Source organism: Electrophorus electricus, chromosome 3, assembly GCF_013358815.1.
Source record: "Electrophorus electricus isolate fEleEle1 chromosome 3, fEleEle1.pri, whole genome shotgun sequence".
NCBI classification, from domain to species: domain Eukaryota; kingdom Metazoa; phylum Chordata; class Actinopteri; order Gymnotiformes; family Gymnotidae; genus Electrophorus; species Electrophorus electricus.
The window spans coordinates 24,917,501-24,944,236 of NC_049537.1; the positions used below are offsets into that span (position 1 = coordinate 24,917,501).

General features: G+C 40.0%; 1 protein-coding gene across 7 annotated transcripts in view; it reads left to right on the top strand.

The window, feature by feature from the left end:
- The window catches only part of LOC113569818 (MAM domain-containing glycosylphosphatidylinositol anchor protein 2-like), a 155,418-nt gene that overhangs the window by 62,299 nt on the left and 66,383 nt on the right, over positions 1–26,736 (top strand). For 4 of the 7 annotated variants that reach the window (XM_035524822.1, XM_035524823.1, XM_035524824.1 and 1 more), the window contains exons 4-6: positions 12,950–13,146; positions 15,498–15,636; positions 16,318–16,587. In XM_035524822.1, coding sequence (XP_035380715.1) covers positions 12,950–13,146; positions 15,498–15,636; positions 16,318–16,587 — 606 coding nt within the window. The remainder of the gene's footprint in view (positions 1–12,949; positions 13,147–15,497; positions 15,637–16,317; positions 16,588–26,736) is intronic. The other 3 variants (XM_035524826.1, XM_035524828.1, XM_035524825.1) reach the window with 2 other exon arrangements.

The window sequence follows — 26,736 nt, forward strand, 5'->3', positions numbered from 1 at the left end:
AAAGCCCAACATCTGGAACCAAGTCAAGCATCTTCTCTGTGAGTATCAGGACCCTAGATGCATCACCTCTGGTTGAAATTCACTCAAGCTGTTAAAAGAGATACATTCCATTCCGGAAAACACTCTCTGCTGTACTGTTAATAATGAGCCATTCTCCAAATGCCACTGAAAGTTTTTTGAAACAGTGTTGAGTAGTGTCTGTAGTTTTTCATGTGATTGGCAGAAGGGGTCTTTCTCCAAGGGGTGTGCATCATCTCCACATATTCTTTTTTTTAACTTTGAACTGAAGCTGTAGGAACATCTTTGTAGTGCAAGATCCTTTGAGAATGCTCTACCCTGATTTGGAGGGTCTGTCTAACAGAGCTTGCCAGCATGGTGATATCTTCTGTGCAGGTCAGGCTGACATCCAGGATTGCCCTAAGGTTTTAGACATCTGGAGATTTGAGACTGAGGTACTACCCAATGACTAAAGAGCTGTTTGAGAGGCCTTCAGCCAGTGAATGAGACTCAGGACAAAATGAACAGAACTCTTGCCTTTGGCTTTGACTCTCTGCCTCAGTTGTTGCTTCTCACCCTCTCTCACACTCTCATTCCTTCTCTTTCTTTCCTTCACTATATCTCTTTCAACCAACTGACAGACAGGAACTGAGAAAGCAACAGACACACTATGTAGATGAATATAAAATTAGACTGCTGGACATCTGATTGATCTTACTTGCCTTTATAAAAGCACAGATGGTGCAGTCTTCAGATGCTAGGGCACTTGTAGTCTTATGACCAGTAGTATATGATAATCAAACACTGTTGTCTTTTGTTTTGAGCATTCCAGATTCTGATAATCAGTCCTTCTAAGATGGAGCTCCCATGCAGACAAATCATAAGGTTATAATTTTCAAATTTCACCATTCCATCCACATAGCCACATTCTGCAAATATAAAAATAATTGCCAGCATAGAAAAATACTGATAGATACACATCTTGCATAACTAAATTATTTTGTTGGAAACAATACAGGGCTTAACTTGTGGAACTAGTGGAATATGATAATGGTGAAAGCTTGAAAAATAAAGCTTGAAAAACAACTGCCTACTCAAAACACACCGATGAACACATTAAAAGAACTCTGGAATCTTTGGAAGTAAAAAGGAGATCATTGTTGTCAAAAGGAATAAAATTATTTCTATAAACATCATATTAACTGCTCAACATTTAAACCTTAAAATAAGGGAATACTTTTGGAGATAATGGAACTGTACTGCAATTACATTGTGATCTAAATGAGCAGAGTTGATTCAGAATGGTTATGGAAGAATCAAGTTTGAGGACTGATAACAGCTGCTGTTTTAAACATATGTCCTTGTCTTTGACCTTGGTATTTGTGCACTATGTATTTTTTATGACTTATGTGTTGTGCTGAATATCCTGCAGAAATGCTCTTTTTCCCCTGAGAAATGTTGAAGCTGCCCCCCAAGGGTGACGGTAATTGATGGGCCTCTGCTAGTTCCAGCTATTTTTAGTGCTTTGTCGCCTTGATTGCTAATTAGCATCGAAATTGCTGCTTTGGACAGTAGGGCTTGTAACACCTTACCTTGGCATCATGAAAAATTGTGTTGCAGCACATTCCTTTGGTTGGGGTTGTACTGTTGTGAAAGTTCCTGAACCTTACGCACTGCCTGACTCTCCTAAGGTCGACAGTCCAAATAGACATCAGGGCATAAAAAAATATGAGGAAAGGCTCTTCCTCTATGCCTTCCCATCTGTTCAAAGTGTGTGTTACATTTCAGTGTTACAAAAGTTTTGCTTGTGCGTGTGTGTGTGTGTGTGTGTGTGTGTATGTGTGTGTGTGTGTGTGTGTGTGTGTGTGTGTGTGTGTGTATATATATATATATATATATATATATATATATATATATATATATATATATATATATATATATATATATGAGTGAGCCAAGGGCTTCGGATAATATTTCATATCAAACTTCAGAATGGGAAAAATGTCATTTGAGCTACTTATTTCCTGAGATTTTCAGAAGCTACTGATCTCTAAAGACAAAGGTCTCTAGCGATTATACAGAATGGTGAGAAAAACAAACAAAAAATCCTGTTAGTGGAAGTTCAGCAAGTGGTAATGGCTTGTTGGTGAGAGAGATCAGATGAGAATGGTTGTATTGTTTCAAACTGACAGGAAGGCTATGGTAACCCAAATCACCAGTTTTACAACCATGGTGATCAGAAAAGCATCTCAGAATATACAACAATGATGACGTAATGTGGTGGGAAATGTTTTTGTGGGAATCAATGGGTCCCCTAAATACTAATCAGGTGTTGTTTTAATGCCATAGCCATCTGACTATTGTTTTTGATTGAGTGCATACCTTTATGGTCACAGTTTACCAGTCTAATAATGGCTACTTCCAGCATGATAATGAACCATGTCACAAAGCATAGTCATGTTGAGTTGTTTCATTCTCATTCACCAGATCTGAATCCAATAGTGCACCTTTGGAATGTGGTAGAGCAGGACATTTGCAGCATAAATGTGCAGCTGAAAAATCTGCAGCAATTACATGATGCAATCATGGCAACATGGACCAAAATTTCAAAGGAATGTTTCCAACACCTTGTGGAATTTACTCCCCAAAAAACTGAGGCTGTTCTGAGAGCAAATTGGGTTCTTACAGAGTATTACATTTACAGAATACAGCAGACATTCTTATCCAGGGTGACTTACATATTTATAAGTATGACAGTATGTGAGCTCCCTGGGAATCAAAGCTATTACCTTGGTTTTGCTAGCACTAGGATGGTGTTCCTTATAAAGTTGAACACATATGTGATGGATCCATGACCCCGCTTCCTGACAAGTGTTTTTTATTTTTATGTTTTTTAATTTATTTTTTTTGTATGTGATTGGAATAAAAGGACAAAGAAGTCACCCTAAGCAGAATTTGTACCCATGCCAATACCAGCCCTAGGGCCTTTCCCACAGATCTGAGAGCACAAGATAAGTACGAGCAGTATGACTGAATCTCTTTCAAGCCAGCTAGGTAGAGCCACAGGGAATAATTGGCGCACTGTTAGTACCTATGCAGCCCTTCCTGTTCTGTTGTAGTGGCCTGGAGGTGGGGTATGGACTGGGCAGTAGAGTGAGTTTTTAGATAATTTCCCTAGACACTGAGCAACAAGATTCCCGGCCTGCAGCTGCTCTGGTGACAGTGAAAAGCTCTGATTCCTTAGTAATTAATGAAAATGGCTGCTCTCAGTAGTTCTGAAGTGCTGATATTGCCAATTTTTCATCCTGTTGATATACACTGCCTGGCCAAAAAAAAGGTCACACACTCTAATATTTTGTTGGACCACCTTTAGCTTTCATTACAGAACGCATTCGCTGTGGCATGTGGTAGGCACTAGGCATGATGGGTGCATCACTTCAGCCACCTCTCTTCTTACCCAGATGCGCCCATCACTCTGGAACAGGCTAAATCTGGACTCATCAGACCACATGACCTTCTTCCATTGCTCCAGAGTCCAATCTTTATGCTAGCAAACTGAAGCCGTTTTTGCCGGGGGGTTTTTTGCCTCACTGACAAGTGGTTTTCTTAAGGCTACACAGCTGTTTAGTTCCAATCTCTTGAGTTCCCTTCGCATTGTGCATGTGGAAAAGTTCTTTCTTTCACTATTAAACATATCCTTGGGTTATACTGTTGTTTTATTATGATTTCACCACACATTTAAGTGATCGCCGATCATGTTCATTCAAGATTTTTTTCTGACCACATTCCTTCCCCGAAGATAATGTTTCCCCACTGTCCTTCCACTTTTAAATAATGCGTTGGACAGTTCTTAACCCGATTTTAGTAGTTTCAACAATCTCCTTAGATGTTTTCTCTGCTTGATGCATGCCAATAATTTGACCCTTCTGAAACATCTTTTCCACGACCACAGGATGTGTCTTTCGACATGGTTGTTTAACAAATGAGAAGCTACTCACTACATCAGTTAGGATTAAATAACTTGTTGCCAGCTGAAACATAATCACCCATGCAGTAATTATCCAATGGGAGGCTCTTACCTATTTACTTAGTTAAATCCAGGTGGTGACCTTTTTTTTTGGCCAGGCAGTGTACTTCCAGACCTGCTTGAAGCATCTTTCCCTTCATTTATTTCTTTAGGTCTTAATGTAAGTGTCATAAATGAACAGCTTCCCTCTGTTGGTATTTAAATTGCATTCTGTTTCACTGTGGGACATTTTTACAGAATTGTTGTTTATGTAAACAACATTAATCTGTTAATCTGGGGAATTTCTGGGTCACAAAAGTGGGTTTAGTACTCTGACATATCAGAAATATATGAAATTCTGTGTACAGAAATATACAGTATATACCTATCCAGAAAAAAGAAAAACACCAGAGCTGAAGTCCATCTCTGACTTCAATCAAACACTACATCAGAGTATTTATTAAAGCTGTATTGGTGTTGGTGGGAGATTGTGTGTGTGTGTGGGGAGGGGGGGTTGGTAATTGGTCAAATCCAGTTCCCATACTCCAGTTCCCATAAAGGCACATCTCTCGTCTTGTATGACACCTCAGTCTGCATGGGACACATTTGAAGAGCATGAATTATTTTCCAGCAACCATCCATTCAGTCTTATTGAAGAATTGTAAACTGTTTATTAAACTTAGTTTTCATACCCTTGTTTTTTTTGGGGTGGGGTGGGGGGGGGGGTTGTTATCTAGTTGGAAGTCAAAAGGCTACTGTTGCCACACACACACACACACACACACACACACACACACACACACAAATAAATTGCTTTAATGTGCACAAATATTCAACCTTAGGGCAGTGCAGAGAGTCTTTGCTGATGAGTTAGTCTTTAATTCTGCATCTGTTTTCTGCATCTGGATTCTTTAGAGGAACAAAAATTAAGCAAATAGCTCCAGTGTCCTTTTCATTTGATCTTCTTTAAGCACTTATTTCATAATTGTCTTCTTTCGCTCTTTGAATGTCTCCACTGTCTTTTGAATGTATAGGTTTAATTACTTATTTATGCACAATAGGCAATATAATGTTCTTAAGTAATACACTTGATTTTTTGATCTTAAGAATTCAGAAGAGCCTTGAAAGTCACTGAAGCAGGCAAAACTTTATGTTTCCAGAACACGTGAGACACTGTGTATAGAGTGCTTTATTATGCAAAATTTCTTGTAGTACTTAATTCATAAGTCTCATTCGAATTTTCATCATATCAAAGAAATTCTACTTACAGTAGAATAAGGAAAATTCCAGTGACAAATGTCAGAAAGGTTAATTTATAATGTTATAGTGTCATATGAAGCCAGTTTGTAGTCAGTGCTGAGGTATTTTCCAGCTTCCAACTTGTTTTTACAACTTTGAAGATTTAACATGTTTATTGAGTTCTCCTCTTACCCTAATGGTATTTGTCATTTTTATGGCAATTTAAGAACTGCAGCTCTGTAAAAAATGTTATAACCTGTAAGTTCAAATAGTCATATAAAGTGATTTTCAGGTATGCAATATTTTTGTGTCTTGCAAAAGAGCTTTTAAGCCTATTTTCACCAGTCATTAGGCAAGTGATAAAATGACCACAAGATTTAGTCTTTATAAAACTCTTAGAAAGATCGTAAAATGCTGATATTTCTTAAATTGATGACAATGACTGTTCTAAACTGTTCCCTCTCCTGTGTAACACCTAAGAAAGCATAATATGTTTAGACAGTTATTCAGCACTGCTAAATATGATTAAACTTTGTCTTGACATGTCTCTGGACAGCCCTTTAGATGTTGTATGATTGTTGCAAGCTCAAAATAAAATCTGAGATATTTGTCAAAGCTTGTTATAATCGCCCATGTGACAAACCCATTCTATATAGCCTGACTCATTCTCCCATATATCACAGCAGTTTACAGTCCTCGCACAGTGAGCAGTACTGTGTCAGCCTTGGCCTAAGAAGGTCCCTATAGCATTCAGGAAGGGTGATACCATGCAGGTGGATGGAGTCAGGGCTTATCACACTCCTGGCTATTGTGGTCCTGAGCCAAAGACATGCATGTCAATGGCTTAGCGCACCACAGCCTGCACCTCCACAGCCCTGGGGCATGGTGCCTTATGGAGTCAGCACTCGTTTTTCTAATGTGTTCCAGCATTTGCTCAGCCAATTCCCGGTTTCACAGGTCACAGGGGTTCATACTTACACATAGAACTGTTTTCAAGGCTGAGTCATCTTGCGGTTGTATCCGAGCATCATTAACTTCACTCAAGAGAAAGGTGAATTCCTTGTTTTTTAGCAGCTACAGGCAAAACCAAGCTGTCCCACACAAGGTACAGAAAGATGCCTGTAATAATTTTGAAAATATACAGTTTAAATGCAAAGCACTAAAACAACACTGCTCAAACCTACATTCAGCTATAACTATGGTTAGCATGATACCAGCAGATTGCCATGCCTGAAAACATTGTACTGGGGCAAAAGTTCAAGTCTTGGAATTCAGTTTCTAAACAAGAAGTACAGCTACTGGCATTGTTCCTTCCCTGAGGCTTGACCTCAAAGCCTAACAGCACAAGAGTCTCATAAAAATATGTCCAAAAACCAAACAAACGCAATAGTACTAATTAAAAACTTTTCTTTTTATAATTTTAATTTAACTTTGAAACATAACAGAAAATGTCTTTTCTGTCTACTACAAACTACAAACTTACTATATGAGTGGCAGTTTTGGGGGAGGGGGCCAGGTAGTATGACTATAGTTATAATGACAGTAAGCCCTTTACCAGAACCTGACAAAAACATTTTTTCATGTTTTAAGCATAATATGTGATTGCCTTACTGTCCTCACAGTTGACTGCCTACTAGCCTATGTATATAACTATAATAACTAATGACATTCCACAGCAGTTATAGGCTAATTAACCAGAATCCTACCTGTTACAGCATAGAGGTCCAGGGCAGCTGTTGCAGGCTGCAATTATCTTGTCCTCCTTTCAAAGTTGTTGTTTTTTTTTTAACAAAGCACAAGATTGCATGTGTTAACTCATTCATAGCAGTAGTTAGCTGCTGCATTAGCTGTTGACCATCACAGCTCAGCTAAGAAAAAACACCAAACACCAAATCAGCTACATTACTTCATGGTAGGACAAATTTTACTAACATGATCTCTTACATGAGAACACATTTTACACATTTTTTATTAATGTATACTTTTCATTTAAAAATTGTGCAATTAAATGCTGCTATCCATCAAAAAATTGCATTATATGGTGGTCTGGTAAACATGTTACTCATGTTTTGCTTTGACAGTGACATACAGCATTGAGCAAAGTTCATTTTTCTACACTTAATTTTTCAGCTTTTCAAAGAAAGATAGATAGCTGTTTTTTAGTCAGTATTTTATGTTCCTTGAGAAAGCTTAGCATTGGGAAGTCAGCATAAGGAGTTTCCCCTGTCAGCTGACAGTGAAGTGTTTGAGTTAAGTTGGCTGGAGATCTCTCACTCTGACTTGTTTTCCTCTGAGATGAATTGTTGGGGAGATGAAGCCAGGCAGACGCCACTGTCTCAGGGAGACGATGAAGAAGAGATTCATTACCCCTCTGACTTGCCTATTCAGCCTCATTATTTCCTCATCTCCATCACCCTGAGGAAGAATAGAGACTGGCGCTGTTGACCCTGTCTATCCATCAATCCCCCCCACACCACCATCCTTCCCTTACAGATGGCCCAATCAAAAAAGAGCAACACCTGATACTGATGATGACAGATGAGCAGGAGTTTAGTCGACAAAGACCAAGAGCCTGTAGGAGTCATGGGCTTAAGGCAACATAGACAGTGAAGTGCCTGTACACTGTCACTGGTTTAGCAGCTCCTCTGCCTCTCATTTGCCAACGGATTGCCTGGGTTGAGTGCATCTAATCCTCCACCTTCTTAAGCTTCTGTATCTCTACTCCAAAGAAATTAAATGTGCTCGATATAAGATTCTTGGAGATCAGACTTAACTAAAACTACAGTAGAATTACAGTGGACTAGTGTATACACACCAATTTTAATTCAAACTGTTACTGGGGTTTTGTGAATTAAGTCTTATAGTTTCATTTAGTCTTTGTAGCTGATACTGTCTAAATGCAAATTACAGCATAAGCAACATAGGCAGCAATAAGTGTTGTTTTCAGTATTGTGTTTCATTATATTATAGATTTGACAGCTAGATATGAAAAATGTGCCTTTGTTGATTTATCAATTCATCATAGGTCTTGTGAATGCTGAATTTGTCTTACTGTTCTGTCATTACAGCTTCACACCAGTTATAATCAGCAGTGTCAACATCCATTCAGCAGTCTCCCATCCTCAACAATCACCAACAGACACACTGCACCATTCCACTGTGTTGTTGTGAGACTTTAATATACATGATTTTGTGGCCGTCCATTTCGCTGGAAGGTCACAACGTGATTGTGTTCTCTTGCAGAGATGATGAGGGGATGGGCCTAAATCCTCACAGCTGCAGTGTTAAAGCTGATTTTATGTAATGATTATGAGTAGATGACCTCGGTGGTAAGAGGTGTATATAATGCATGTAAATGCATGAACAGTCTCACTTCCCCACTCAGGCAAACTCATGCACACACACACACACACACACACACACACACACACACACACACACACACACACACACACACACACACACACACACAAGTCACTAAGGCTTTCAGGTGAAAAATGCCTAGTGAATTATTCAGGGCTTGTATTTGGAGGTGCCAAAGAGCACGCCAAGAAGAGGCTGGATCAGAGGTACTAGGATGCCCTTCTGAGCTACATGCAGAGTCCTTGGCCTTGCACTCCAAAAATGCTTGTTAGAGTACCACATGATATTATGAGCACTGGATTAGGTGGTCAGATACATTGGTTAGTATAAACTGATGCTGAATTTTGGTGGTTTATTCAGTGTCTTTGATTGAATTATCAGCATATACTGACAACAGACACCAGCAGTAGTCCTTATGAACAACACATATCCAGAGTCAGCCCTGGGGCCTTTTTTAGCTTTCTTATGTATGAACTAGTGCTGCAGAAACACATTTTGCCAATACTCAACCAACCAGTTACTTGTGGCATCCTGAAAGAGGGGGGACTATGTATAAAAACAGCTTTGATTTCTCTGTCATTGACCCAATATAGGTGCCCCCAGCCAAAGGGTTAATACCAATGCTGACATTCTGCACTTTAGCTGCATTTTTCATTTCAATTTCAATGTGTTGAACCAAAACAACAAAAGATTGTGTCACCATACTTACACAATTACATAGTATTTTCACCATTCTTGAACACTTGAACAATTTTTAATCTTGTAGATATCTTGTAGTTTTGTTTAGTATTGTTACAGGCCAGATTTTTTGTTAATATATTTTAAGAGGTTGATTGTCTTAGAGAATAAATGTATTTGATTTTTCATTTCTCCATATATTGTGGATATAACAGAGGGCCAATGTTTTCCTTAATCCTAAAATGATTACTGGAATGTTTGTGTTTTCCAGTTACTGTTTTTTTTTTCCTCTGCATAATCTTTTATTCATTGGTACTTCAAAAGAATCTCATTAACAAGAAGAAAGACACATTTCAAAATCCATGCACATGACTAATCGAACAAAACCCCGTCTAGTAACACCTCAAGTTAAGAATAGAGACTCCTTTTTTCTCACTGAAACATATTTGACAACTCTATCCCAGTTCTGCTGTACTAATATTGCAGCTATCATGGTACAGAAGTATATGCTGGTGTGACCATATTGATCAGCTGTCTGTTCTTGCAGTTTGCTGGATTTGTAATTACAAAGAGAATTCTATAATTTCCGATTGCTGAGTCCCTTTATAAAGCATTCCATTCTATGCTGATAAGTCGCTTTACAATGGCACCTTTAATTTGCAAATTGGTAGCTGCACAGTATCTAAGAGTTTGACAAAATCACTCTAACTCATTGAAACCTTGCTGCGAACAGACACTTAATCTTGCCTTTGCCTGAGTCACAATTCAAGCGGCCAGTCTTAATATGTGAAATCATCCATCTAGCCCTAGGAGAAAGACCTGTTTGGAGCTTAGCTCCACTCTCAGAATGGAGACGCCACTGTGGGCTGTTTTTAGATCTTGGAGCTGAGGGTATAGTGACAAAGTTGTTGCCCGTCAGAGCTTAGTGCCTGGTAATAGCTTTTTCTTTCTTATACTTTACCTTCATATTTCATCCCAAAAACACTCCTTGGGAATTGGATGACCAGCCACTCACAGGCTACCAATGCCATGTATAGCCACTGTGTCTGTCGCCTCATTAGCTGTACATCTGGAAGGTGACAATTTACAAATTTCCAATCTCCCTTCTCCTGTTTCTGGGCCAGAGGAACATTGCTTAGCTTTGCCTTATGGGACTATTTTTACACCGAAAGCTGCCATGCAAAAGTCGCCCAGATCACCAGTGCCTTGTTAGATTAGTGCCACACAGTCAGGGCAAATTTAATTCTAGCCCTGTGACACCTAGCACTGACAGCCTGATGGGTCTGATGGGGTTTTTTTTTTCCATTATGACTGCTATGGATTACACGGAGAGAGTGCTGCAGTTAACTAAAACCCCTGCTTGCTTGAGACCAGCTCTTGCTTAGCAAGTAGTGAGCCTGAGTGTTAAGAAAGTTTTGTAAGAGGAAAAAATATCTAGCACCTTTCACATTTTACTTATTAGTATTTTACACATTTTGTTCTGTAGTCTTTGTGAAAATAACCTTCACAAATTATAATTGAAGATGTCAACATCAAAAGTTACTTTAAAGTCTTACAAAGAACTCTACCTAAGCTCTTTCTAAGGCCATAAACACAATAGTTTGTTAGGTTGTGTATCAAACTGCAAAGCACTTTGTGCATCAACAGTAGTGTGTGCATTGTTAGGAGTCAACATATTTGTTCTGTTTACAGCTTCAGAATTTAAGCGCAGGAATCCATCAAGTGTGCCTCCTGTTTTGCATGATGGGTAGTTACCCTCCACCAACATGGGGATTCATAGCAACGGAAGACCGATGCTTGTTGGAGGAGGTTGGAGATTGTTTGAAATTCGTTGTATTTTTAATTCAGTGTGGACATTTACATATTTACATATTTATTTTTGGTAGCTCCTAGCACCCACATGCTCTTTTGCATATGCCTACCTATAAATAGCCATAGCCAAATTGGGGATGCTGCATCACAACTACTCACACACATTTAAAGGATATAGCAGGCACACTGCAATACAAAAGCTACATGCCCTGCTTCCCCGCAGGAACATGTTGAACATATCTGGATGTTTGAGTCCGGTCATGCTTGTTCAGTGGAAACAAGCGTATTAGGTCAGATAAGCTTTGTGGCCCATCCTTTCACCGTAATGAATCAGTGTATTTATTTAAAGCAGCCGCCTCTGCAAAAATGGCCCTACTCAATTGCTTGGTCCAGAGCACTGCCTTCGTCTTAAAGGTAATTGCTCCTACCTGCGTGGCCGTAATAGATCCTGGATGAAGTATTGACCGCCTCTAGATTTTGATTAAGGGGCTGTAGGGCAGAACGTGCCTTAATGAAAGTGAGGAATCAGCATTCTGGTGGGCACCCTGCAGTCTCTGATTAGGCTGGGATCTTCATTTACCCTGAGGAGGGTGAAAGGGGATGCTAAATTAAAGGGTGCATTCACTGATTAACATTTTCAGTGTGTTCTGTGTTTCCTCTCTAAGTCGTAATGGCATGAGCAGAAGATGTTTGTTAAGATGGTTATGGACTCCATGGCCAGGAGAAAGGTCAGCAATAATCATTTTTCATTCTAATTCAGAATGGCACTTACTGACTGGTGGTCTGCCTTGTTAGATCACTGTTAGAATGCTTGCTGGATTGATCACATATTGCCCTGACTGGCACACAGAGGTCTTGCCCAGTTCATGCAGAGTGTAAATGAACAACTTGAAAAAGTATGACAATAAGTATGGCAAGCTTGAGCTAGTAAAACACCAACTCATAATGAATTGTGTTTACCAAGGCTTAATGTGGCAGGCGTGTAAAATAACAAAAATCTAATTAAATATGGACAATCAACGCTTGATCAGGCCTAACATCACTAGAAAACATCACTCAGATGTGTTTAGAAATATGATGCTCTGTCTTAAAGGCCAACTAAATGACATTTCTTGTTTGTAGAGAGTGTAATCTGACCACATGGGGAGAATGTATAGTAATATGTTTTAGGTCTACTATAGAGCTAAGCCAGTCTGTACATGGCGTCGTAGCTGGAGGGGTACATATTACAGATTGTTGATTAAGAAAGACTGTGTCCCCTTGGGGAGGTGGGTAAAAACAGAATTGGAGTCTGGCAGCTTCTAAAATGATTTCTTTTCCCCAATGGAAAGGCCATTGAAAGCACTGAGTGATTTGCCCCATTGCAACATTTCACTTACCATCCCACCTGCTACATATTTGATGCCAGTGTCAGATGCCTTTAGGCGAGGAGCAGAGCATATAGGCTGAAAGAAAGTTGGGGGAAAAAAAGGCAGAAAAGAAAATCATGGAATTTCAGACCCAAAATTTTATCTTATGTGAGATTGTTTCCAAGAAAGTTTTTAATTATCGGATGGGTTACTACTGTATCTGCTATAAGTGAAATATATTTTATATGCTTACAATCTAATGTTAAAGATTTAAAATAACATGAAGAATAACACTATTGTTTGTCAAGAAAGCAATGGTAGCAATTATAATTTTATAGTTCTTTGAATACACAACAGGATTAATACATTTTTTAGCATGGGGAAAAGTCTTTTGTGACCCAGTTGTTAATAGTTCATGCAACTAAAATGTTTGGTGAGTTTTACTCAAGTCATATTACAGATTTTCTTCATGTATAGAAATAGATTCCTGTTTTCCCTCCCTCAGACCTGGATGAGCCAGTTGTGACGGTCCATCAGAGCATAGGGGAGGCCAAGGAGCAATTCTATTATGAGAGGACAGTCTTCCTTCGCTGCGTGGCAAACTCCAATCCCCCAGTGCGCTACAGCTGGCACAGGGGGCGGGACGTGCTGTCTCAGGGTTCAGACAAGGGCGTAGAGATCTATGAACCCTTCTTCACACAGGTAAGAATACTGTCTTGGCTTTTCAGCAAGTTTCAAGCTTTGGGGTTATTGCCAACAGCAACAAAAAAGCATCATTAGACTGGTTAATACTGTGTGAATGTTTATTGACTTTGTTGTTTTCACACCACCGAAATGTGTTTAACTTGGCCAATTAACAAATCTAATATACCCAGAATGCACTGTTTTATCACATTATTTGTTATTGCTTATTTGTTATAATATACTATAATAGGCTTTTTCAGGAAACAGCAGAAGACAAATAATCAGGTGGAGATTAGGAGATGAAGGCCTTGAGCAGGCAACTCAGAGCCTTCTATGCTTCTCAGTGCTTTCACACAATCACACAGAAACACATAGGTGGCATTTTGAAACCAGCATGGGAATGGCATTGGTGATTATTACAGAGGCGCATGTCAGTTCCACACGGGCTTTTGCTTCTCTTCCACCTCAGCCTCTGTCTCTCTTCCCTCAGAGAGCTTCCCTAAAACAGAAGATCAGGGGCTCCATTTGAAGCCTTTCTGCATTCTGTTGTTTTTTGTGTTGCTAAATGCCAGCTTAGCATTCCCCCCACGGGGCAAAACAAAGGGGGGAGAGCCTAGCACTATTTGCACATGGGGGCTCTCCATGGCGCTGCGTCCAGCCCTCAGACAGGGCAGCACTGAAAGCTTTCCTGGCTTGGCTGAGGTAGTCATACTGCCAGACTTCACGATGGCCATGATCATGCTTGTGATTGTGTCTCCCTCTGTAACACACTTACTGACCCAGTGGGAATTCAGACCTGCACTTTTTACTACCATATTTTCCTGTTGGTCAGTCTAGTCTGTTTCTCTCTCTTTCCTTCTATGTTTCCCACTTTCCATCACTCTCTCTGTCTGTCCATTTCTCTCTTTCTTTCTGCCATTGATACAGTGAGTTTCTTTTTGTCTCTATCTCTACTCGATCATGTGACAAATATATTATTATTTCCGTCGAGTTCCTGACAGGGATTTGGCAGCTGCATGCCAAAAACAACACTGTCTGATATCTGTCACAAACCAGCCTCGGGGTGACTGAGCAAGAGCATCTACTCCTTTAATAGAATTACATTGGGGAAGGTTGTAGGGGAAATGGGGGCAGGGGTGGGATGATCATTGGAAAATGAAAGCGATGAATGATCTTACTTCTGAGACCTGGCACAGCACAATCTGTCTGATATTCTAATAGGCGCTGATGAGCGGAGAGTTGGATCAAAGACATGTTCCACAAACACAGCTGTTTCCATCGCTGTCTGCTTCAGATCTGGAGATTCTCATAATGCATTTAGAGTCAACTGAGCTAAAGACCCCCCACAATTCGTCACTGTCATGTGGCAGAAAAGTGTGAAGGAGTGTCTCACAGTCCAGCAGTAGTGATCATTTCTGCAAACTGAAATCCCCAATGTCGGCTTTGAGACAAGGCTCAGGCTCCATTAAACGTTTTGTGTGGAGGGCTGTCTGCAGTCCTAATTAGTGTTCTGCTCATGAGTGGTTAAGACTGATGTGTTTGGGCCTGAAGGAAAGCATGGCTTAGCAGAGCCAGCAGGAGGACGTCCTCAACTTTGTGCAGAAGAAAAGCCTCAGCACATATTTACACATTCATCAGGTCCCTTCTGACTTTAATTGCTGTGTTGCAAAATTCATCTAATAGTACATATAGTGTGTTTTAGAAGTAAAGTGATGATTTGGCATGCCCCAGTAATTTGTCTAGTGTCTTGTGGCTGGTAATTTGGCATATACCCAAGTACTGTTCTTAGAGAAAGTTGGCACTTAGAACTTTTTAAGCACCCCAAAGCACCAAGAAAGGTGTCAGCTGGCATCAGAGTGAAAGTGCTCTTACAGAGCACTGCAGCAATACTTCAGTGCTCTTTTTAAATATATACCCTGTTTTAACATCTTCATAAGCAATCATTTAGACAGAAGAAACTTTCCAAAAATAAATAAAAATAAACAAAACGTGTTGATAATTTAGTTTATTAGGGATATACTTGTATGTCTTTAGCAAAGGGTCATCTGGACTGACCCACAGATTAACATCTAAATTAACTTTGACATTCAGTTCATATTTCTTGAAAAATGTTCAATCCTCCATGTATAATTAATAACATCTCAGTGAGCAAGTATGAAATATCCATAATGAATTCATTACAAAGCACTGTCATGGACTGTGCAGTAAACTGGAGGGAAGATCTGTTCAGCTGGCAGGCATTAGGTCATCCTTCATGACGCCAGCATGATGTTGAGGAGTCACATTGCATTAAGTGCATAGGCAGCTTTGGAAGGGTGAGCGGCCCTGGAGCACACATTTGCACACTGCTCTGTGCTTCTCGCTCTGAGCTGCAGGGGGAGACTAAGATCCTGAAGCTGAAGAACCTGAGGCCGAAGGACTACGCCAACTACAGCTGCATAGCCTCTGTTCGCAATGTGTGCGGCATTCCTGATCGCAGGGTCATCTTCAGACTTACCAACAAAACAGGTCAGGCACATGAGTTCTCCCTAGAACACCCAATATGGGGCACTACATGTGCAGCTGTAGTGGTTTGATTTGCAAAATGCAAAGTAATCAAGCATTTATCTTTTTTTTTTTTTTTGGCAAATGTGTTTGCACTTGAATATGCATCACTCACATATTGGTGTATATTGCCAAGTTTCACATCTAATTTCTATCTCTCTGGCTAGTACCTCAAGTCTTTCAGTAAGAGCTTGAGTTTCATATTTGCATACTTTACACAGTTAAACAAATTCATCAGTGTCATTCAACCTGTTCCTTTGTAGGCAGTTATGACCTTTTCATTAGCCATAATGGAAGGGGGAAAGTGAAACATAGTATGTCACCACCCCTCTGAAACTGTGTTTCATCTAAAAAGCATATTAATTACATCAGACAATAAATGCAGGTGTTACAAATGGACTACATTGTTTTTGGCAAACAAAAGATTCAAAGTGGACTAAATGCAGGGATCATGCACTGAATAAATTACATTTAAAGTTGCACTGGGACCCCTCTGAGAATTCATTCTTCTGACCAGTTGTTAATGTTTGCTAGACCTACCAAAATAAGTGAAAAAACTTTTAGATGTGCCTAAAGCTAAACACAAAAAGGATGACATTAAAGCATCTACGTTCAACAATGCCAACTAAACCTTTAACTCTGCAGCCTCTCCTTCGATCAAACTGCTGGTGGAGGACCCCATTGTGGTGAACCCTGGGCAAACAGTATCTCTGGTGTGCATTGCCACGGGTGGCGAGCCCCCTCCTACGCTTACCTGGAGCAGCAGCATAGAGCGGCTTCCTGAGAAGAGCGTGGTGAAAGATGGAACACTCACACTGCCGGCTGTCTCATCCGAGGATGCCGGCGTCTACAGCTGCATTGCCAGCAACAATGTGGGCAACCCAGCCAAGAAGTCTACCACTGTCATTGTACGAGGTAAAGCAAAAGACCATGTTCATCCAATTTGAAGTGCTCCTATTCCTTTCAAGTGAGTATTTAAAGTTACATGCAGTGTAATATGTATGGGGCCCTGGGCTCAGTAACTACGTGTTATCTTTGCTGTGCATAAGAATGAGGTTTACTTTATTTCCACATGAATAAAATGGCTATGCATTCCTACTAGATCAGCAGCATGTCACTCAATTAATGTACAACATACATAGAACCACATGCATTAACACCATTTCAAAATCTCCCACCTCCCACTTATTTATTAGCGTTTACTTGAAGAAATATTGTCTGTTTGATTAACAACTTAAATCTACGTATGTAACCTCAGTGGTAATAAAACTGAAATTATGAAAGCAGTCAACCTCTCTGACCATTGCTCCACTTGATGTTGCTTTGTGAAATTTTGTTACCTCTTGAACTCCCAGTTCCAGTCATGTCAACTAAAACCCCCTCCTTACACATGGCAAGAGATTCTTGCTGGTAGACAGTTTGCACGCCAAACTCATCTGGTTTGTTCAGCAAGCCTTGGTGCACAAGCAACTTGGTGGCAATGTAGGTCCAATAACTCTCAAAATGAAAGGTAGAATAGTAACTTAAATAATAAACAGCAGGAAAGTTACTACATGGCATAAAAGGTGTCTAACACACACTTGTCTAGCAACCACATTTTACTCCAACAATCTCAAAGTAAATATTTTTTAAGGTTGTACTCTTGCTGCTTGTGAACTTTTCTCCTCTCACTCTCTTCAACCTAGTGTGTTTCTCTCCTGTCCTATCCTTATACCTGGAAACTAATCATAAAAGACCCTGAATGGAAAACACAGAAATCTATCCAACCACAGAAATGAATATTGGCAGACACACATAAAACTAGGTTCCACTGAACACATGCTTGATCTGTACATTCCCACGAAACATTTTTCCCTTAAATTATATTACCCTTTTTCTTTTTGTAAATAACTGACCAAACCAAACTAATTTTTTCCCTTTTTCCAGGGCTACACTCACACCACTCTAATGGTCCTCATGTCCCCATGAGACTGAAATGGCTAGAAAGCATAGCTTATCATTTTCCAAATCTTAATGATGATCTCAATATGAACTATGCTTACAAATTCATTTTAGGCTTCTCAACTTCATCATAAGTTAATCTAATGACATGCTTGACTTCTTGTTTTTTATGTCTTAGGGAGCCACTTTCAGTCTGATCTATAGGGCTTGGAATTTTCAACCCTCTTCCCTCTAAGGTCTGAGCTGGTGAATCTTAATTTAACTTGCCCTCCACCTGGGGTTGTGTTTCCAAGATAATATTTGGTTCATCATCTGTTTCTCGACTCTCCTCCGATCTGATACGGGTGTCATCTTCTCTTGGCACTATCTTCTGAAGATCCCTGCTCTTCCTACCAGAGACTGGTTGTCTACAAAGCAGTCCATTCAATCTCCATAAATATTGGTGCTCCGTCTCTTTCTCTGAATCAGAGCTGGAGCCTTTGGCCACAGGTTTATTGCCTCTGGAGAACTGAAACTTTGCCTCTCTGTCCAGTGTGTGTTCTTCTGGCTTCACATTACTGGTGTGGTTTCTGACGCAGGGATATGGTTGTTGTCAGGTAGTCTAACTAGAAAACCAATAAGTAAAAGCTGGTCATGATGAAGGGTTCTTGCTTTTCCCATTCCACTTTCAGGCTTCACACAATAAAATCAACATGCCAGGAATCTTTTCTACCATAACTTAAGGATAAGTCACTCTGCAACTTATGTTTGCCTTTAAGGCCCAAATTTTTCAGAAGCACCTTGTCACTGGGTTTCAGTGCTTGAGGTCACAGAAGTTTCTCGTATGATCTCTTCTTTTTCAACACTTGGCTTGGAGCTGTTTCAGACAGTTCGTAGGCACTCTGCAAATATTTCTACAGATTCTCTACATAGCAGGAATAACTGACTCACTCCTTCATCTCTGTTCCAAAACATATGTCGACAGGAAGCCTGGCTTCTCTACCAAAAATGAGGTAATAAGAAGACTAGCCAGCCAAGTCATTCTCAGTGGTGGTGTATGTGTGCACAAGTTGTTTCACTGACTTTTTGGGGGGGACTCCAACATCCCTAACATGGACAGCAATGTATGTTTGAATCTTTCTGGCTGAGGTTCACCCTGAGGATGGAAGGATGTGGTCCTTGACTTGTGAAATCCCAATATCCTTATAAGATTGTAGATAAGCTTTCTCTCAAAATCTCAACCCTGGTTGGAATTGACGCATGCCACTGAGGTATAGTGAATAAAGAACCTTAGCCACAGTCACTGCTCTCTGATCTATGGACAGACAAGCCTGGACAGACATACCATCAATCAATCAATACACACTAATTCCATGGGGACTCTAGTGGACTTTTCCATACAAAACAAATCCCACAATTCTTTACATAGTTCTACGCAGTCTGTGACATTCTTGGCCAACCAAATACATTTCTGACAAGCTCAAGAGGTCTCTCTACTCATAAGTGCTCCATATTGTCATGCAATGACTTGATCACTTTTCTCTCCTTTTTTCAGGAAGAAACATTTGGTGGGTGTCGAAATGAGAATCCCTCTGAACAATCCTGTACACTAATCCACCTTTCTCAATTAGCTTGCAGCTATGGCTTTTCAACAGTACTACTTCCAGTTGTAGCTGTGTAACATCCATGGGTCATTCACCTCTATAGACAAATCCTATGACCTTTCTGCTTGGACTTTCCTCAGGTCTTCTAATGTTCGAGTTGTCCCTGCTCCAGCTGGGTGGGGAAAATAAACAGAGTGGGAATTCTCTCAAAAGGTACTCTTAGCTCCTCTGCAAGACACACCTGCTCATCAGGTGAGTTTTGCACTTTCATCCTTTTATAAATTGTCCTCACTTTATTCAGGGAAATTTCTTTCCAGGGCTCTGGTTCATGTCCTGTCCTTTTCCTTGACAACAGGTTGGCAGATTGGTAAGAAGCTGAATTAGTTCATGGAACGCTCAGTTACATGCAGTCCATATATCACCGAAAGGTTTTGACTCCTGAAAATAAATTTAGGGTTGGTCACTTGCAGATTTGTGCTTTAACACCTCCTTTCTAGCAGGGTGGTAACTGTTGGTCAGGTCAGTGTGGGGCTATAGAGGAGTAGCAAGCAAAAAATCGCAATAGTAGCTGCAAAGCCCAAAAAATGGGAGATCTGTTGGCTAGGCCCATCAAGTGATGGCTTTAGTTTTGTCTGGGTTAACCTAGACATCCTTTGCTGATATAATGTGACTTACACACTTAACCCTTGACTGATAGAATTGGCAGTTGTATAGTGAGATTTTCAAACCCATTTCCTCTATACATCCAGGACTTTAAGCAGTCTCTCTTCATGTTCCTCTAAGGTATCACAAACACAATTAAAGTATCCAAATGCACGAGTACTTGGAGCATATGCATGTCATCTATCACCTTCTCCAACTGATGAAAGGTATCCAGAGCCACTGTGACACCTTGTGTCATCCTTTCAAATTGTTAAAACCTCAAAGGGCTTATGAAAGTGGTCTTCTCTTTGTCTTGTTCCCACATGGCTATTTGATAATAGCTGCTTCGCAAAAATTAACACTGAAAACCAATGACTCCCCACCAAACAATCCAACACATTGTCAATGCACAAGATGGTGTACTGGCCCGATATGGTTTTACTGTTCTGTAGTTGATGCACATATGAATGCTGCTCTTTTTTCATGCAATCACTCTTGGATTATGACTGCTGGCAAATGAGCATGAAGTTGTTTTCTTACATTATCATTGTTGGTAATTGCTATTCGTCATGAGTGCTCACAGAATGATCTGGTCTGATAGGCAATGTCAATTAGGGTTTGGTCTGTGCTTCCAAGCACTCCTCTGCTCAAAGGTGGTACTGTTACATCTATGAGTTGTACTTGTCCAAAAGGCCTACATTCTTGCAGTATAACTTTGAATATTCTCATTTTGTAAGATAACTGAGAAGCTGTTGACACCAGTCTTTCATTGTACTGGCTGCTTCTGCCCTTTTATTGTACTGGAGCAATGACAGGCTGAAGCTACACTTGGGGCAGTGGAGCTGAATCGTTTTCATCCACCTGCACTATTCCTATGGACATCAGAGCAAAAAAACCCAACTTACATGAGGCACAGTGACACCATTGAGGGGGTAAGACCAAGCATCCAGGATCCATCCATTTCATTTGTCCCACACTCTCTCCTGCCATAGTTCATTCTCTCTCAAGAACAGCTGATGTATTAACAGAAACTCTTTCAGGCATAGCATCTATGCTAATCTCATGCTTCTGTGCACAATGATGAGCACCTCCTGAACAGACTTTTGTACCCAATATGACAAGAGTTTGATCTGGGTTTTTTGAACTAGGACAAATCAACAACAATACCAATAAAATCTCCTGGGCATTGAAAACTGGTTATCCAACTTGTACTGGTAGCTAGAACTGCTAAGTCCTCAAATTGCTAAGCCTGACACATGTTGGACTGGGACATGGCATAGGTTCTGTTCATCCCAGTCTTAAAAAATAATAATGACATTTGACTTACTATCTAAAAGGGCAGTAGAGAGGTGACGATTTTTCTTTAGCCTGGCTGTGGGGGTTGGGCCCATCACTGCTTTGGGCACTAAAACAGTACCTCCTCACAGCCTGTGTCAGTCTCTTTGGAACAACACTTGGTTCTACAAAGGGAGGTAATCTGTTTCTCTATAATTTTATTTTTGCTTCTAGAAAGGGTGAACCTAATGGTGATATGTCCATCTTCCCCAGATAGAAATCCATAGAAATCCCCTTCTTTGCCTCTCACCCACTTTGCATCTATTTCTATCAGTTACTATGTTGTGCCTGCTTTGGCACTGGTGGCTGAGATCACAGACTCACTGGTCCTCTCCACCAGGTTCTTGACCTTTTGTTTCATTCTGTGAACATCTTTCTTGAGGGCTGTAACCTCTAATGACTCATCCTCATTTCATGGATGCACATCAAGCAGCAAAGGGAGTTTAGCATCACCACACTACCTTTGGGCTCTTTTGCTAACTAAGAAGAGCCACATTAGCTTTTAGAATCTGAGCCTTTTAGAATACAGAGCCTTTAGATCTGCTTTAAGGTTCTGTATTGTGACACTGCCTGCCTCTGTATTTCTTGAGCTCTCATTTGATGCACACATGGATGTACTTTATGGAAAGAGCTCTTGTACTCTTATTTGACTCAGTGATCTCACTAAGCAACTCCAGGAAATTCAGGAGACAACTCTTCTTTCTGTTAGGCGTAGCTGTAACAGCAACATCTGCTGCACCTCTGAGTATCTGTTCTACCCTCACCTATTTGGGATACAAGGTTTAAAATAGGTTTTTTTAAATCCCCTAATAAAGTCTGACAATGTTTCACTTTTGTTGTATTGAGTGGAAAGTGAAGTACACCTCAAAAGTGCACTTAATAACATAGATACTCCTGTGATATTGCCTCAAAAGCCACTCCTGTGGTTTTTGGTTTACTGAACCTCAAAATCCTTCCTATATAAAAAAGCAGGACCCTTTAGGCTGTCTATTACCCTGCTCTATCACTCTCTTCTATCAGCAAAGTGGCTTGTTCTATCCAGTGCTCTAGCTGTTCCTCCCCAGCAGAACTGGAAGTGATCCCGGAGACAGATCTGAGTCATTGATAGCTATGGCCGTTCACAAAGCCATAGCCATTCACAAAGAACCACAAGACTGTTGGATTTGACATTGAATGTCCTTTCCCTTACACTTACACACCCCCAACAGCAAACTGTTTGAAGCTCTTTTGAAGTCTACATGCTGCTGCATTTTTAGGTAAAAGGGAGTCTCTTTATTATCTGACTGATGTTACTGTCAAAGGCATAGAGGAAATTAAATTAAACAGTTTTGTCATTTTACTTAACTAAACTTGAAGGTAATCCCAGTGATGCCTCCATTTTGTGTAGTGCCCCTATCCTTTTCAAGTGAAAAAGTTTAAAGTTACATACAGGGTAATATGGATGAGGCCCTGGGCTCAGTACCTACCAGTAACTCAGTAACTACCTTTGCTACAATATGCCTAATGGTGAGGTTTTATTTTCCTTCCACATGACTAAAATGGCTACCAGTCCCTACTTGATCAACAGCACATTAATCAATGAAGCTACAACATAGGTAGAATTTTAACACCATTATAAAAATTTCCACCTGACACTATTAATAATTTCTTGGAGAAAAAAAAAAATTACCATTTGATAAAGAATTTAAAGCTATATATGTATTATCAGTGGTAATAAATTGAAGCCAGCCTCAATTGTTTAGTCTTTCCCTCATTGCAGGCATGTTTTGCTACCCTGGAAACGTTGTGCCAATGAAACAAAAACTGCACTGGCTGCTTCAGTCTGCAAGAAGCAAAAGAAAAGAAAAGAAATGGTACCCACTAGTGTACCTCAAAAAAGATATGATGTCTCACTCAAGGTCTGCATCCCTTCTCTCTCTGACCGATGCTCTGCTTAATGTCGCTTTCGCGATGTCCTGTTCCTTCTTGCTAATGCTAAGTTGAGCTCCCTCCTCATGCATGGCAAGAGTCTCTCACTGGTAGATAATGATACCTTGTATGCCAAGCTTGTCTGGCTTCTTTACCAAGTCTGATGCACAAGTGACTCAGTGGCAAAGTACTCTCTAGGTCTCTCTCAACCTGAAAGCTAGGATAATAAATAAAATACCACAGAGATTGTTACTACATGGCATAAAAGTTGTCTACTGCAAGTAGCAACAACATTTAACTCCAAAAGCCTCAAAGCAAATTACAGCAGTACCACTGCTGCCTGTGAAACCAGGAACAAATTACTTAAGACTCTGAACAGAGAACACAGGAATCTATCAGACCAAATAGAAAAGAATATTGGCAGACACACATAAAGCTAAGTTGCAGTGAGCACATGCATGCTCTGTTCATTCCCACCAAACTTTAAACTTTTTTTTCTTCTAAAACCATACCGCCCCTTTTCTTTTTGTAAATAATTGTCCAAACTAAATTAATTAATATTTTATTTTTTCAAGGGCTATAAAACTCTAAGATTTATCTACTTGATATATTATGTAAAGTCTGTCACTTAAACAGGTCAATGCATTATAAAGATTGCATTTACATACTGGACTAGGGATGTCACTAAATCTGTATCCAACTTCAGCCCCTTTGCATGTAATAAATCTTTCTATTTTGGAAAAGCACATCCAATATTAACTCTTATTTTATTACATTTTTTGTCATAAATTACTTGGGCATCTCAGCATGTTTTTTTTTTTTTTTTTTTCGTCCATAGTACAACCAGCTGGCATGGCAGGACACTTACCTTATACCACCATGCTTTCTTAGACAAATCCACAAAGCTGAGGGTGCTGGGCAGTGTCCACAGCCCTCACTCTTTGTCTCATAAAGTGTCCTGGTCAGCCTAAATACAAAACAAGATTCAGTCTTGGAATGCAGTTTTTCAAACAAGTTTTCTTAGGCACCTAATACACAAGTGCTGCTGCCATTGCTAAAATAGTTTCTACTATGTTCTACATATTTCACAGTTTATTTGAAGACGTAAGAAAGGGTGAAATTGACTAATAGAACATTTCTAAATCTTTTTTCGGTCATGGCAGTCTTTACATGTATTTAAACATTAAACGCTCTGCATCCTTTGGTGGCCAACACACACATGGACTCTCTCTCTCTCTCTCTCTCTCTCTCTCTCTCTCTCTCTCTTATACACACACACACATTCACACCAACAATAAGGTGTTATTGAGAGAGAAGTGGGTAAATGGTAAATGTGACTTACTATAAGTGGGAAAACTGAGTCTGGGACAATGCACACAAACACTGTATTCTGGCATGGATGGATGAGAGGCAGTCATGGAGCTCCTGGTCCACAGCCCTCAGTTACTCTCTGTACTTGTTCTTGGTATAAGTTAGACTCAAAAAGCTCAGTTTGCACAAATGCATCATAGAGAAGGTTAGCAGGTTGCAGTTGTACTCAATTGTACTCAATTGCCAAAGATACACAAAACCTGTCCAAAGCTATGTCCTGAAATGTTATTTTTAATGTGCAATCTTTCCTGATCTCTGCCAGTTGTTCCTTAGCCAGTGCACATGAACTCCAAGGGTCATGGACCCGGTCAAATTGAGCAAAAGAAAAAACGGACTCAAACTCTTGACAACAATTGTCAGATGCTGAGCGATAAAGTCAGAAAGTGTGCTGCTGTTTGAATGTTTACTGCACAAGAGAAACATCTCAAGCATGCCATGTTTCACAAAGGAGTGCCAGAGTGTGAGTTTATATCTGAGCCATGCAATGTGTCAGATGAGGTGAAAAGATTTTCTTCTTCTTTTAGCATTTCGTTCATTGAGGTGCCTGAAAATGTCAGCCAAGTACTCATCATCTTGCATCCGCAGTTAACTCCGCATATGCAGAATTTTCTCCTATCAGGAAAGTTCTGAGTTCTTCCCCTCTCATACAGTTGGCTCAAAACCTTCCCCTGTGAAAACTAGTGGATGGGCATGGGTAGCAACAAGCTGTAATGTTATGCTTCCTTTTCTCCTCGCACAGAATTAAAAACAGACAGGTCTTTCACAGCCACACCTTTATGATATTAACAATGTCCACTGTTCTATCTAGTGCATCGGAAAGTTATTTCGGCAGCGTCTTTGCAGCTAGTGCCTCCCTGTGAAGTAAGCAGTGTTTTGCATGTTCAAGATTTGCACTCTGACTCTACTGATGAAACCCTTGGCACTACCAGTCATGGTGGCAGGCCCTTCAGTGCAGATAGTGATACAGTTCTTCCAGCTTAATCCCCCCAGTTCAGCATACTCAGTTGTCACATGATACATTTTCTCTTCAGTTGTTGTGTTCGTTTTGTAAATTTAAGAAAAACCTCTGATGTGGTTCCCATCTATAAATCAACAGTTTGGCAAGAGCTGAGCATGCCCACTGACATCTGTTGATTTGTCAACTTGTAAGGAAAATTTCCCACTAAGTCTGATTTTTTTCCTGAATCAAGCCTTCAGTATCTGCAGACATCGCTAATTTGCCCTTTCAATTGTACAGTCCAACAGTGAAACTTTTGCAGTTTCTTTCACTGCTTATTGCAATATGACCATCTCGACAACCATGTGTTGGTTGTGTTGACTTTTCAAACAAACGAAAAATTCTGCCCCCTTGCTGGGTAGTAATGGATGATTTGTTGTCAGGTGTCTTTTAAAGAAAATATGCAAAAACCTCAGACTTTAGAGGATTAACAGATTGAGCAAGAGTTGAGCAAGAACTAACAGGCCTAAATGTGGTTATCTGTTAAGACAGTGAACAAAGATCAAGTTAATTTGAAAAATAGTTTTTGAAGCTATAGGACAGGACTCACCACAGTGAATCATGAGAGTCAAGACTGCAGTATGTTACAGGTGAAACAAAACATTTTTCTCTCAGAAAGGCTGAACAACCTTGGCGAAGGATGTTTGCTTTTATGCTCATACCAGTCAATGGCATTCTTTGACAAGTTTTGTTTGTCAAGGTCAATAATATCTCAAGTGAATGAACATATAAAGAACTTCATGGAAACATCTTGGTAGATAGTGAACATCACAGCAATGTGTCATATTCTGCAGGTGAACTAAAAGGGGTCTTTGTGCTTAGACGTTACCTTGCACCTGCATTCACTGGCCACTTTACAGTGGTGTGAAAAAGTGTTTGCCCCCTTCCTGACATCTTATTTTTTTGCATGTTTGTCACACTTAAATGTTTCAGATCATCAAACAAATTTAAATATTAGACAAAGATAACACAAGTAAACACAAAATGCAGTTTTTAAATGAAGGTTTTTATTATTATTTATTATTTCACACATGGCCCTGTGTGAAAAAGTGATTGCCCCCTAAACCTAATAACTGGTTGGGCCACCCTTAGCAGCAACAACTGCAATCAAGCATTTGCGATAAATGGCAATATGTCTTTTACAGCGCTGTGGAGGAATTTTGGCCCACTCATCTTTGCAGAATTGTTGTAATTTGGCCACATTGCAGGGTTTTTGAGCATGAACCGCCTTTTTAAGGTCATGCCAAAGCATCTCAATCGGATTCAGATCAAGACTTTGACTAGGCC